The sequence below is a fragment of the Oryza sativa genome, chromosome 7 (genome assembly GCF_034140825.1).
Source record: "Oryza sativa Japonica Group chromosome 7, ASM3414082v1".
Classification (NCBI taxonomy): Eukaryota; Viridiplantae; Streptophyta; class Magnoliopsida; order Poales; family Poaceae; genus Oryza; species Oryza sativa.
This window is the reverse complement of record NC_089041.1, coordinates 3832304-3845462: the sequence shown is the minus strand read 5'-3', so window position 1 is coordinate 3845462 and position 13159 is coordinate 3832304. Positions and strand designations below refer to the sequence as shown.

At 42.7% G+C, this 13159-nt stretch overlaps 2 protein-coding genes across 3 annotated transcripts; both read right to left on the bottom strand.

Moving 5' to 3' along the window:
• Positions 1 to 216: 216 nt before the first annotated feature.
• LOC107276900 (uncharacterized) lies at positions 217 to 4134 on the bottom strand. The gene is made up of 5 exons (XM_015790608.3): positions 3889 to 4134; positions 1470 to 2125; positions 777 to 1199; positions 613 to 673; positions 217 to 511 (listed from the first exon to the last, which is right to left on the bottom strand). Exons 1-4 carry the CDS (start codon positions 3995 to 3997, stop codon positions 635 to 637), a joined length of 1227 nt encoding a protein of 408 aa, XP_015646094.1. The 5' UTR covers positions 3998 to 4134; the 3' UTR covers positions 217 to 511; positions 613 to 634.
• Positions 4135 to 5523: 1389 nt separating this feature from the next.
• LOC4342515 (casein kinase 1-like protein HD16) lies at positions 5524 to 11973 on the bottom strand. 2 transcript variants are annotated; one of them, XM_015792163.3, is made up of 17 exons: positions 11715 to 11973; positions 10549 to 11003; positions 9386 to 9511; positions 9232 to 9305; positions 9078 to 9147; positions 8939 to 8994; positions 8776 to 8847; positions 8614 to 8708; positions 8395 to 8458; positions 8185 to 8314; positions 7884 to 8099; positions 7675 to 7796; positions 6724 to 6898; positions 6547 to 6637; positions 6228 to 6385; positions 5907 to 6095; positions 5524 to 5799 (listed from the first exon to the last, which is right to left on the bottom strand). In XM_015792163.3, exons 2-17 carry the CDS (start codon positions 10948 to 10950, stop codon positions 5740 to 5742), a joined length of 2100 nt encoding a protein of 699 aa, XP_015647649.1. In that variant the 5' UTR covers positions 10951 to 11003; positions 11715 to 11973; the 3' UTR covers positions 5524 to 5739. The 2 variants fall into 2 exon arrangements, with proteins under 2 accessions (XP_015647649.1, XP_066168731.1); XM_066312634.1 differs by having other exon boundaries at positions 10549 to 10995.
• Positions 11974 to 13159: the final 1186 nt, after the last annotated feature.

Here is a 13159-nt window from a genome sequence, read left to right as displayed (position 1 = left end):
CCTACTTTGATTCGTCTCAGTCTTCAAACAAACACAAAATTAAATTACACTAATAGATCTATTTAAAAGTATGATTTGTATGTCCGTTAAAATAAATCATGTAAAATAATGTAACTTTTCTATGTTCTAATATGTATCTGTTCGATTTTTTAGGACCAATCATGTATCTGTTTATCGTATCAATGTGTTAGAAATTTCTTCATGCCAGGTAATTAATTAACAAGGGGAGAAAACACCGCACATAATAGTGTGTATAGTTAATCTCATAAGGAACACGATCCCACAGCGTATGACGCATGCACCATCTGTCACAGGTAAAAAAGAGGAAAACACCTGACAGCAGGATATAGAGTGGTACGATCGACACAGCCGTCACAGAGAGAGCACACTAAACTGCAGGATAGTGTATTGTTGTATACCATGCCTAAACGGGTCTGGGATGAACAAAATCAAGAAAGGGATCGAGAAACACCCATCTGTCAGCTATTGGAAGGAATCTTCGACATATTGCCTGTCCCCAAAAAGTAACCAAAAAACAGAGGATAGGAATTAGAGATAGCTAGGGAATATGTATACAGTACCCATAGTTGTAAAAATTGAGTTTATATATACCTGATAAAATCAATTCCATTTCCTAAAGGTCCGGGTCTTGATCAACGCCCGTACAACAGCTCTGCATTAACAATTAATGATAATGATACAGTATTATTATCTACCTACCATGACATTATATAGAAACTAGGAATAGATAAGAGAGAATTTAATTATTTGCTTACCCTTGCCCACAAATACAAATGCCCAAATAGCACCACACTGCCAATGAAGCCAAAAACCAACCTCCAAAACCACAACTCATTGTCGTGAACTGCAGGGGCCAAAGGTGACGAGGGTGGAGGAGGGGCCAATGGCGAAGTTGGCGTACTCAGTGCCAAAAGATAGATGCTGTATATGACTAGAACTGAAAAGGCCGCATACAGGACATGTCCCATATGCCGACTGAAGATCTTTGGAAACTTCTCCCCAAACATCCCGGCAGGGAGACCAACGCTCCCGAAGCCCCAGATAGTTGCAAATGCTGCAAGCATCCATATACCATAACCAGCGGGCAACAGAGGCCGGAGAAAGAATAACACGGCTAAAGATGTGCCCAATATGTAGACATAGCCAATTTGTCTTTTATTCCAAACGTCCTTGTCTCCCTGTATATAGACATTAACATTATATGCTTGTACTGAAAACATTAACATTATATACTTTATCGTTAACATTGCTTAAAGCACAACAGTAGCAAGTGTAAAGTTTTCGTAGAATTGATTGAGATGCAAAAATAACAAATGTGTAATATCTTTCGCAGGCAAAAAATGCAGAACAAGCAACTATTTTCATGCTAATAATTTTTTGTTCTTTTTTTGCCCTATAGTAATAGTCCCAGCATTAATGATAAAAACAATGCATAGTAGGAGACATACCGTATCTGTGACATCAGCACTTGTATTCTGAGCAGTCGGACTGGGAGCAACAACTGTATTCTCAGTGCTGAATATTTGGGGAGTCGAAGTTTTATCAGGCCTGGGCATTGGAGCAAAAATCAACGGGGACAACAAATCTTCATTGCCCGAGAGAGCGTAAGTGTTCCAGCGAAAAAGACAGCTCTGTATACGTCGGTGAACACGTTCAGATTCCTCCATCTCCAGTGCTTTTTGACACAGAATTAATCTTTCAATTGAAAGCTGCTCCTCTCTGAGCCAAAGATCATCCTCTGCCTTCTCTAAATTAGTCCACAATACCATCCTGTCATTGTCCACTTCGGTATTTATCCTTCCTTTACCCTTGGCTCTCTTGCCGCTAGCCATGTCCACAGCTGAGGAAGAGGAGGCCTCGGCATCGACTGCCCTCATGCCGCCACTGAGGTTGTTCTTGGTGATGTCGTGGCGCTCGTGCTCAGCTGACGGGTCCGACTCAGTCGAGCGGTGATGCTCTGAAGACAGCAGCGACGGTGGAACTGTAGAATCGGCGGTGTGGTTGGAGCCAGCAGCACCCGTAGCGGTGGAGGAGCCAGCAGCCCCCATGGAGTTCATTGGCTGCATCTCGTCAGTCAGAGTTGAGGACAACAATTTATCATCCCCTGCACCCATAGCAAAAGAAAAACATGCAATTAGTGTGATACACAAGAAGTACTACTCTTGCAAGTAAAAACAGTAAAAGTAATTCTAAGTTAAAGATGTTGAATTTCACACTAAACTGAGAAGCAAACATTAAAACTGTATGCCAGCATCGGCTGAACTGAAAATTTACTCTACGTTTCTAACCAACACACTAATCTTTTGTCCAATTCATTGAGCCTGTAAGAAATTCAGCACAGAAAAGATCCGCTAAATCATGGGTCGCCTTCGTCGGCGACAAAATGCACAACATTTGGATAAATCCTACTGCCAAGAAACATATATTATACCCAAAGTGCATACATTTTTTTTCTGGTGTTGCCTAGCACGAAAATTCGTCAGTTAAGTGCATATATATTTAACTTCTGATGTCCTACAATATTCTTTAGAGAATTCCTAACTCAACATGCAAAGACAGGACTGGATTTTCCACAAATTCAAACAAACAAACAAAAAAGGACTTGTGTTATTTACTGATCTCACAATATACAGTGCTGAATACTACACATAACTGAATACTGCATCGTCGCAAAAAAAAAAAAGCATTACTGAATACTGCAAAATATACAGTGCTGAACTAGCAAAAAGGACTCGTGTTCTTTACTGATCTCACAATTGGTTTAGGCCTTTAGGGTGGTCACTGGAACAAGTAAAAAACACCAGTAACTAACATAGCATGTCACATCTGCAAATTGGCAGCTTCATAATTCCCAAATAGAAAGTCAGAGGCATGTCGTGAATGCTTCAGAATGTTCAGTTACTGTCAACACTAATCAGAATTAGGTTGTCATAGACCAGTGTTAACATACCATTCAGCTACCACTGGTCCTGTCTATCTACAATATTCAGATGATCATCTAAAAATTTCGCGACAATCAGATAAAAATATCGTCAAGAAACACAAAATATACCCAAAGTGAACACAAATTTTTGGTGTTGCCTAACAATAAATTTGTCAGATAAGTTCAGATACATTTCACTTTTGATTCCCTACAACATTCTTCAAACAAGTCCTAACTCAGCATTAAACATATGACTTGCATTTTTCCACAAATTCAACACGGACAAAAAAGATAATACACATTGCTGAAAACTATGGTGCTGAAAAACAGAAACATGTGCATTGCCCACTGGATTGTTAATAATCTCTAGTCAATTTCTAGTGATGCATGTCATATGTTCTTTTTGCAGCAAAATTCAAGAGTACATAAACAATATTCAGCAACATGCATATAATTGCTTAATTGAACAGTACTGAACAATTTATGGTACTGTAAACTACAAAATCTACATTATTGAAAGGACAAAAGGGACCCGAAAAGCAGAACATTGCTCACAGGATTGTCAATATTCTAGCAAACATGGCCACAAAAAAATGTCAAGCAGTCTTCATTTAGTGAACTACCCAAGACTCATTGATGTAGTTTAAAATTTCAAGAACTCACTTGTGTTCTAACTGGTGTAACAATTGGTCATCCGAACAAGTAAAATACCTCTAACTAACTAGATTCCACATCTACAAACTGGGCAGCGTCAAAATTCCCCAATAAAAAGACAGAGACACCCTAAATGCTTCAGGAAATTCAGTCACTGTCATCCCCTATCAGAAATTCAGAATTCAGAACATCTACGGCATTATCAATAATCTCAAGTTACGCAGGACATTTAGAAACAATATTCAGAGTATTCAGCAGCAACATGCATATCAAATTAGTCTGATTATTACCTGTGGTGTTGGTCCTAATAAGGACGATATGTAGGGTCTCCTGACTGCGAGGCAGGTTGATGAGCAGAGGGGTGAGCCGCCCATGGAGGCCGGTGCGGACGCACAGCATAAACTCATCGTAGCCCACAATGCCCGCAAGCTTCTCTCTCAGGAGCTGCACTGACCTCCCGGCGAACTGACATGACTCCTAGTGTACTTGGCCAGCGTCAGCGGCTGCGGCGTCTTCGGCCGTCACGAACCGGATCTCCCGATACAGCGAGCACGAGCTAGTCAAGTTGCACTGCACAGTAGCGGAATGAATTTGATTAGTTCACATATGATTAGTTCTCGCAAGAAATCTAAGATTAATCTCCGACCCAATCAGCATTTGCAACAGAGAACAAACACAAAAATTACGAGGGGATGAGGAGACGAAGCTCACGTACATCGGCCATGATCGGTAGCTCCAGCCTGTCGACGGGCACCACCTCCCACCGCAACACGTTGTTTCCTTGTCAACGTTGTCGTCGACGGATACGCTGCGGCGGCGAGCCAGAAAGTTTTTGTTGCCGCGCAGATAGCGCCCGGACCTGTCCAGCAGAAGAACGACGCCCGCGGGCACCGTGACTCACGACGCTAGAGCAGCCGGTGGCCCGCCACATGATGGCGCCGACCTCCAGCTGGCACCGCGCTCACGGTCGCCGGGGTCGAGAGTCCCGAGGTAGCGGCCGTAGGCACCGCGGAGGAGAACGTACCGCGTGGGCGGCTCCCCGACGACGAGCTCGTCAAACGGCCCACACAGCGTTGTGCTGCAACGCGACGCCGCCGCCGCAGCCGCCGAGCCGGCGGTGGTAGACGGACCGCCCGTCCTCGTCGGCGTGGAGGTACGAGTCGCACTGCCAAACGCGCAGCGCTGCGAAGTCCACCCCCTGGAAAGCCTCCATCATCCGCGGTAGTGGTTGGAGCGAGAGAGCGAGCGATGTGTCCGCGCGGTGGCGAGGCGCGGCGTCGCGTCGCGGTGGCGAGGCGACGCAAGCAGGAGCAAGCGAGCGCGCGCCCGGTGTCGAGTAGCTACTCTTCGGCTTCTCGCTTCTCGGCGTGGCGTGGCGTGGCTCGGCGGGAGGCGGAGCGGAACTTTGGTCGAGCACTTGGTAGGCGAGGCGCCACGCGCGCGGTGGCGAGGGCTTCTCTGCGTGGGGTGGGGTGGCGTGGCGGGTGGGGTCAGGGTGGGGTGAAAAGTTTGTTACGTTTCTACTCACCGCCGGCATTTGAACTGGGCGACGCAGTTCAAACTATAGCCAGAGGAAGGAGACGCAGGTCGCTCTCTGACAGCTGGGCCCGGTGCACGGTGAGTCGGCATCCCTCCGTCACGAGAAGAAGTTAAAATTTGAGTTGCTGTGAAAAATTGCTTAAATTTGACGCATATTCAAAATTAAATTTGAGATAGATCGGATAGAGATTATTTTTTGTTTCTTTTTAATATCGGGCAGAGAGAATTTTGAAAATAGATCGGACAGAGATTTTTGTTTGTTTCTTTTTAATACCGGGCAGAGAGAATTTTGAAAGATACAAAGGTCAACATGTTCTTCCTGTGTTAGCTTCTTTTATGGAAAAGAAACATCGGGAGAACGTATGATAAAAATGCAGAGATATCGATTTCAACATGCAAGAATGTGTTAGCTTCTTTTATGGAAAAAGGCCCACAAGGCCGGCATCCGGTAATACAACATTTCTTTACAGTTGCAAAATACCGAAACTTCTAATGCTCCCTAGCCCAATGATCATGCGAATCCTCTTCCATCTCCAGATCTCCTCATCTCTCGAATGGCAATCGCTTCAACTTCAATGGAAGGCAGCCAGCCAGCCACACCGTCAACAGACGGTTCGCCCGAAGCAGATCGATGCTATGTACAGATTTTTCGCCCATTTATCCTGCGAACAGCACACCGGCTATGTTACTGAACTCCGAAACGCGAGAAATTATGTTTGTTTTTTACAAGACACGGCCGGATTTCAATGAGCTGCGATAATGTATATACCTTGACATGATTACTGGGGAAGGCAGAGGTCCGGAGAGTTTCTTGTGTCTCGTCTACTGGCTTCCGTTTCGGTATGCTCAAGATAAAAGCAGCCTGGTCATTTGTTGCTGCTATTGAGGTTATTCTGTAACCAGTCTCCCATCGCCGATGGATGCCTTCACTTGGATATAGGAAATCCAATTCTACAACCTAAAAAGGGCATGAGAAAAAGGTTAGCTTCATAAGTAGATATATTCTACAGTAAATAATGGAATGCTCACAGGAATATAAATTGCCAAATTTGTGGACTGAATATGAACTAGGTCAAGCAATTATTCTAACCTGTTCAGAGTAACCTGAGTTCCTTGACATAACTACACCCCAGCGATTTCCAGCGGTGGCCATAGATGTCACATGAAAACCTTCTTTCCACTTTTTATTGATCCACTTGAAGGGGAATGACTCACTAACCTTGTATGACTGTTGGGAGTAAGGTGTTCCTGCAATAATGGACATATCAAACTATAGGTGATCACAACTAAGCCAGGTTAACTCATGGGGAGCAACAAAATGATTAAGTCCATATGAAACATATGGATAATTCATCGTCAAAGAAGAATGGTCGGGATATAAAATGACTAATAAGAAACACATCCCAGACCTTTGGACATCACAACTAAAGAACTTCCGTTAGCTGATCCAGCTATTGCTGTTATGTAGAAATTCTTCTCCCACTGATCCATTATCCAGTCCTATGTATAATTGAAACAGAGTTAGGACTCTCAGCAAACAAATAATCCAAGTACTAATTATCACACCTCAACAGATTGTACTTTACCTTATGCAGAAAAACTGGTGAGAGCTCATGAACTTGAGAAAGGAAACCAGTTCCTGCATCCATTATGAGGGCCCAAAGATTTGCTGAAGACGCCACACAACTAATGTATAGACCATCTTCATTACCCTTCTCTATATGCTGCTGAAGCCTGTTGTCAGCCACGTTATAGTGGTACCTAACAAAGAAGTAGCATAACTTGGTATTAATTTCCTTGTAGCAACAATATTGTCACACCATAAAAGAGTGATAATGATTCATCAACCAAATTTCAAGACCTGTTCAAGAGAAAGGCATGCACAGAGAATCACAACAAGATGACATTGTAAATTTTGAAAGAAAAAAGAAACAAGCGCAAACTAAAACCCATGATCACTAGCACTTACAAGCTGTATTAATATCAGGCACGTGCTGTCTAGTTAGTGAAGAGTTATTTAGCTTTTTAGATTTACAACTATATATGCTGCACTCAAATGATTCCAGGACTCAGGTCACTTTTAGAATGTTCTAATCAGCGCACCAGAGTTAAATGTATCATGCTAGGTTTTGGGCTATCAAAATTCAGATGTGACAATTAATAAATAGTTAGTAGCAATCAAGATCATCTGTATTGGGCCTGAAACGGTGCATGTTTAAAAAGTAGTTTGTCTGGACTCATGGAGCAGGAGTAACATGACATGTGATCCAAATTTAACATGAACAATGTGCAATGGATTATTATCTTGAATTAAAATTAAATGGTCTGTCAGGTACCCAAAACTGTCTTTTTAAGAAAATGTCGAGTTTGATTTGACAATTCAAAAAAAATTAAATGAAATATTTAATTTATCACAGACAAGGCAGTAACTTGTGTTTTCAAATTACTATTGTTTGCATCCAAGAAAAGCAAGTACCTAGACTAAACAAATGCAGGTCGATCATGCTTTATATCATCTAGTTCTTTGATGTAATTACCTTTGCTTCATGGCCCGCCTGGCGTTATAAACAGAAATCCATTGAGCTGCTGGGCTACCTAATCTAACTTTCTTCTTGGGTTGCTCATCTTCTTCATGGTTTCTTCCACGTTTCTGCCCAACCTATAATTTAAGAGAAGGGTTCATGGACAGATATGGAGCAGACCTAAACAAAATATGGAAGTGAGTAAAATGGTGGGTGGTACAGACCTTAAGAGCGCCATCAATTCTGATAGGTCTTGAGGCAGGTACCTCAATCAAACTATCAAAGAGAGAAATCAGTTTGGCGTAATTTGGCTCTTCATCAAATTTCATATTTGTGACAACTTCAAGAAACTGTTTGAATGGAGGTGGACAGAAACAGCTTAGCATCTCCGGAGAAGTAGCCATTTTCTTCTTGCAAACAAGGAAACTCTTGGTATCACCCTGCATAATTAAGCAAGCAACATTAGAATTGGCTAATCTGAACTGAAGTTGGTATCATGAAGTTAATAGGCATATTAAAATATACCTGGTAACCTTGCCAAGGCAATCTTCCTCTTATTAGAAATATAAGGGTGTACGCCAATGACTCTAAATCATCCCTCCTACTACCAGTACGGCCTAAATGGGCATGGACACTGGCATATCTAATTGTACCCCTGAAAAAAAACGAAGATAAAAATAAGTAAAAAGCACTATATGAGAGACAGATAGCAGGTACAGAGAGAATATTGCCAACCTAAAGATATCAGGCCTTTGGTCATAATCAACATGTTGCCCTGATGACTCCCTCCATTTCGATGCTGTACAATTTGGACAATGCCATATCATACAAAAAATACTTGAAAACTAATAGGGGCAACAACAATTGGAAATACAAGTGTATAAAGCATAAGATTTTAGTCCTAGTGTATGCCATGAAAATGTGGTGAAATGAAACAAACTATTAATAGCTTACCTAAACCAAGATCAATAAGATAAAGCTTCTTCTCGTCAGGTGATCCAGGCTGGCCAAGCAGAAAGTTCTCTGGTTTCACATCACCATGCACAAACCTACAAACATAAATTAAGAATGGTGCATCTAAGGATAACCTGATAAAGAACAAAGATAATAAGTTACCCTTTAGAATGGAGCTTCTCAAGAATTGAAATGGCCTCTACAGCAATGCAAGCACCCATATGTGGAGACATCCTGTTAATGATGTTATTACTTTTAATACATAAACACAAATGATGAGGAACACGAGGCAACAGCAATGAATGGGATAAATCTAGGTGCTTACGTCTGCCCTAATGAATTCCACACATCCCAAAGGCTGGGACCAAGCATATCCATGACCTGGAAAATTTTAATTAAGATTAAGTCAAGATACGTTGAGCTCCATGGCAGCATAGAATGGTTATTAACTTCAGTAAACTCACAAGAATATAGTAGTCGCCCTGACGACCCTTGTAGTGGACAGCTGGTATGCCATAGCAGCCATTAAGATTACTAGTAGGAAAGGTAATAATCAGTAAACTCAAAGAGCAGAGAATAATCTGGTACAAATGAAAGATGACTGTATTAAGTACATACTGGTAAACTTGCCACTCATAGGGGGCACCATAATTGCACCCTTTACTGTTTCGATGCTCAAGCTTCAATGCAACCTACATAGGGTCATTTTTAGATTGTATTAATGTGAAAAGGATATATTTACAGCAAAATATATTCTATTTAGAGAGCAAACCTCATATGCATCAGGACCAGTACGATTAGTTCCACCAGATACCCTTCTACCAACATAAACTTGACCAAAACCACCTTTACCTAATTTCCTGTCAGTTATATATTCTGGAGAATTACCTACTTGAATCTGCAGCAATGACAAAACATTAGATGCTTCCTAGAAGCATGACAAAAATAAGATCTATTACGTAAAGGTCCAATATCACACCATCTTAGAGAAGAATTTTTCCAGCTATGTGACTTTATGCAAAAGCTAAGGGGGGGACCAATGGAGTTGCTTTATCATTAAAAATAAATTATTAAAGGCACAATAATCAAACTTGGGAGGTGAGACCATGAGAGGGGAATAAATCAACTCTTATCTACTTTCAGTTTTCAGGTCCTGTGCAACCATACTCAAGCTTGAATATGTAATAACCTTTTCCATGACAATCTACTGGGCTTGTGAGCCAGATTGGACAGGACATGATGATCCTGTTCAAGGGATATTGCCAGGACCTACATGGGGTTACTTTTATGCATCTTTTGGAAAAAAGTCAGATATTCCAGTGCAAGCAATCTACTCTGGCCAGCCTCTAACCAGCACTGTAGGAAGTGCCTGTCATCAGAAGTGTTATTGAGGCAATTCTATTTTACTACTGTGTGCCATATCAACTAATTGATATAATTTTCCTTAAGAGCCACAAGAGTAATGCATTACAAAAGTTTTGCAAAAGTCCATGTAAGGCTGTATCTACTAGGTTGCACAGCAAACTAGAGCAATTCCAAACTTGCCCAAAGTCTACATTGATAAATGAGCCCAAAATGCGTCAGCGTCATGAATAGTGAAGAAAAGGAAACAATGGGTGAAGTGCAGGACTGCAGGTGAGATGGAGAGCCTCGACATTCGACATACTTTTTAATCTTTTATGTGCTTTAAAGATAAGTGTGACAAGCCTGTGTTTATTCTGTACAGAATAGACAAGTATTAAAGTTCCATATGTTTGGGCTAAATCTAGAACAAAATGGAATACTGAGAGTACAAATGCAAGGAGAAGGCTACAAGCAATGGATTTGATTTAATTGAATGAACTTCAAAACCTATCAAGAGCTAACAAATGTAAATGGAACTGGCAATTCGTGAAGAGATTTTAAGAAATACTGGAGAGATGTCATTACTCATACCCTCTCAGGGACAGGTAGTGATGATTCATCGTCAGCCGCAACAAGCTTCTCTGCGCTTTCCCCATCCATTCGCAAACCCTTATTGGCGACAACCTCAGGTGCCTTAACGTTCTTTGCTTCACCAACAACTGCCTGTCCAACAACAGGTTTAGGGGAATCTCCACGACCCTGGCCAGCCTCCAAATCAACAACCTCAACCGCCTTTCTTCTACCCCTTGGTGCTGCTCCCCCTCTTCTCCCAGCAGCACCCTTTCTGCCCCTGATAGCAGGGGGAGGAACACGCTTTCCTGCTCTCTGTGGAGCAGGCAACGCTGGTTTCGCAGCCTGTTCCGCTGGCTTCTGGTCGTCAGGCTTCCTAGACCTCAGACGTGCTTGGCGAGTACTGCTTCGCAGCTCTGGCATCCTCTCCCCATGCAACTCAGGTCACCTCTCCAGCCCTCTGGGATCCTTCCAATCTCCACATGCACAAACACACAATTCAAGCCATAGATCAATACACAGAACAAAAGAATATACTCGCAAACATACACAAAATTATGCATAACAATTCCTCCAACTACCAAATTACCACGAGAATCACCAGACTGCGACCAAACACACGACTACTGCATCATCTCTGGGTAGCAACCAAATCAGATTTGAAAAAACGAAGTATGTAACAATCGATCGAGCTGGATCCTTCATCGCCGTCAGAATCCGCCATCGAGAGGCGCCCGACTTCCCCATCACACCATCTCCTTTAGCGAAGAATCAAATGCGGCAATCCACATGGAAAAGAAAGGGGGAAGCATCCCCATCACCCGATGCCCCCGAGCAGATTTCCAATCGATGAGAAGAAAAAAAAATCCAACCTTCGCTACCAGATTACCGCCTATCCATCCCCCAAATTGCCTCCAACCTACAATCCACCACCTGCATCCCCGATCCAACCCCGCCCAAATCCAACGCATGCGCGCCCCGGAAAACCGCGTCTCCGGGAACCCAAATCCGCCGGCGAACGCCCGAATCGGAGCACGACCACCCCGCATCAATCCACCACGCCACGATCCCCAATACCAAAACACCCCCGATCGCCGCGGGAACCGACGCCCGAAAAAATTAAAAAAAAAACAAAAAACAAAAATCTGCAGACCGTCGCCCGTGGAGGAGAGATGGGAGGCGCTTACATCGGCGGGCGGCGGCGGCGGCGGAGGCGGCGTCGCCTCGGGAGCCGCGCGGAGACGGGAAGCTCTCTCCTCTCTCTCCTCCTCCTCGTCCTCGCTGGTGGTGGTGGTGGTGTTGGCGAGATAGCTCCTCCTCCTCCTCGTGGTGGTGGTGGTGGGCTTTTGCCTTTGGGCTCTCGTCGCGTCTCGCCTCCCCTTCCTTGCGGGGCGGGGGGACGAGTTGTTTTGCGCCGTGTGCGCCACCTCCCTCTGCTGCCTACCTGCGTGCGTGCATGGAGGGGGTTGTGTTTAAGGGCGCTGGGTCGCTGCCCGGTGGACCCACGTCAGCTACAGCTCTAGTAGCTGGTGTGAAGAGGTAGCTTCATGCCTTCATAGCTACTCCCTTCGTCCAAAAATAAATAAACCCTGATTTCCGTGTCCAACGTTTGACCGTCCGTCTTATTTGAAAAAATTATAAAAAAAATTAAAAAGACAAGTCACGCATAAAGTATTAATCATATTTTATCATCTAACAACAATGAAAATACTAATTATAAAAAAAATTCATATAAGACGGACAGTCAAACGTTGGACATGGAAACCTAGAGTTTGTCTTTTTTCTGGGACGGATGGAGTAGCCCTTAATCGGATTTCATAACGGTTTATTTTGGATAAAATATTTGTATTATGGATATCTGAGTATGATTCGTACTAATTTAGATGTGGTTTTGTTTTATGTTTATTTCGTCCTACAAGCTTTAATTATTTAGGTTCATAATAATACAGCATGAAATGTTCTGTAACGAAAAGAAAAGATTCACAATAGAACATGGTGAACCGGTCCTATAACTGAAAGGGAAGATTCCAGATTTCATTTATCCACATTTGTTAGACACTATAGTTTTTTTTTATGAATACAACTCGTGTGGATATTACTACATAATTACTACATAAAACGTGGTTGGCCTTTGGGCTCTTTACATGCCTTCACCATACATTCTTCTTACGTAAACGAGTTATTTTGCATCGTGTCATGCCCCAGCCGATGGTGGTCTATCTGTGCGCATGGATGGGTGTTAGAAAGAACGTTGAGTTGTTGACAAGTGGGTCTACCGTGACAGTTAAGCTCTTGTCAATGCGAAGAGTTATTGACTTTGTGACATGGGGTTTGGACTTCTTTTTTAGGTTTATGTTGTTTGATGATGGATAGCCGTTGATTTGGTTTTGCAACCAAAAATCGATATATTTTGATCAAAAATTTTGTGACATAAATCTATGAAAAATGTCTACATCAATCATACTAACTTATATGCAACATGTTTTTCCATTTGTCTCCTGCTATGTTTCAATTGCTTGGGTTTATGATGTGGTGATGTGAGAATTAAGTCCTATAACTTAAGGAAAAGTATGATATTGCGAATTGGTCATGCGATTAGAGATGGAGATCCTGGATTTTGCTTATCCACATA

What these genes read in the sequence shown, in the direction of transcription:
- LOC4342515 (XM_015792163.3), bottom strand. Translation starts at nt 10,950, where the DNA reads ATGCCAGAGCTGCGAAGCAGTACTCGCCAAGCACGTCTGAGGTCTAGG. An exon ending in CACTACCTGTCCCTGAGAGG is followed by an intron (nt 9,512 to 10,548) that starts GTATGAGTAATG and finishes TCATTGCTGCAG; the next exon opens with ATTCAAGTAGGTAATTCTCC. An exon ending in CAAAGGCCTGATATCTTTAG is followed by an intron (nt 8,315 to 8,394) that starts GTTGGCAATATT and finishes GTTTTTTTTCAG; the next exon opens with GGGTACAATTAGATATGCCA.
- LOC107276900 (XM_015790608.3), bottom strand. Translation starts at nt 3,997, where the DNA reads ATGCTGTGCGTCCGCACCGGCCTCCATGGGCGGCTCACCCCTCTGCTC. An exon ending in GTGCTGATGTCACAGATACG is followed by an intron (nt 1,200 to 1,469) that starts GTATGTCTCCTA and finishes GTCTATATACAG; the next exon opens with GGAGACAAGGACGTTTGGAA. An exon ending in ATTTGTATTTGTGGGCAAGG is followed by an intron (nt 674 to 776) that starts GTAAGCAAATAA and finishes TTGTTAATGCAG; the next exon opens with AGCTGTTGTACGGGCGTTGA.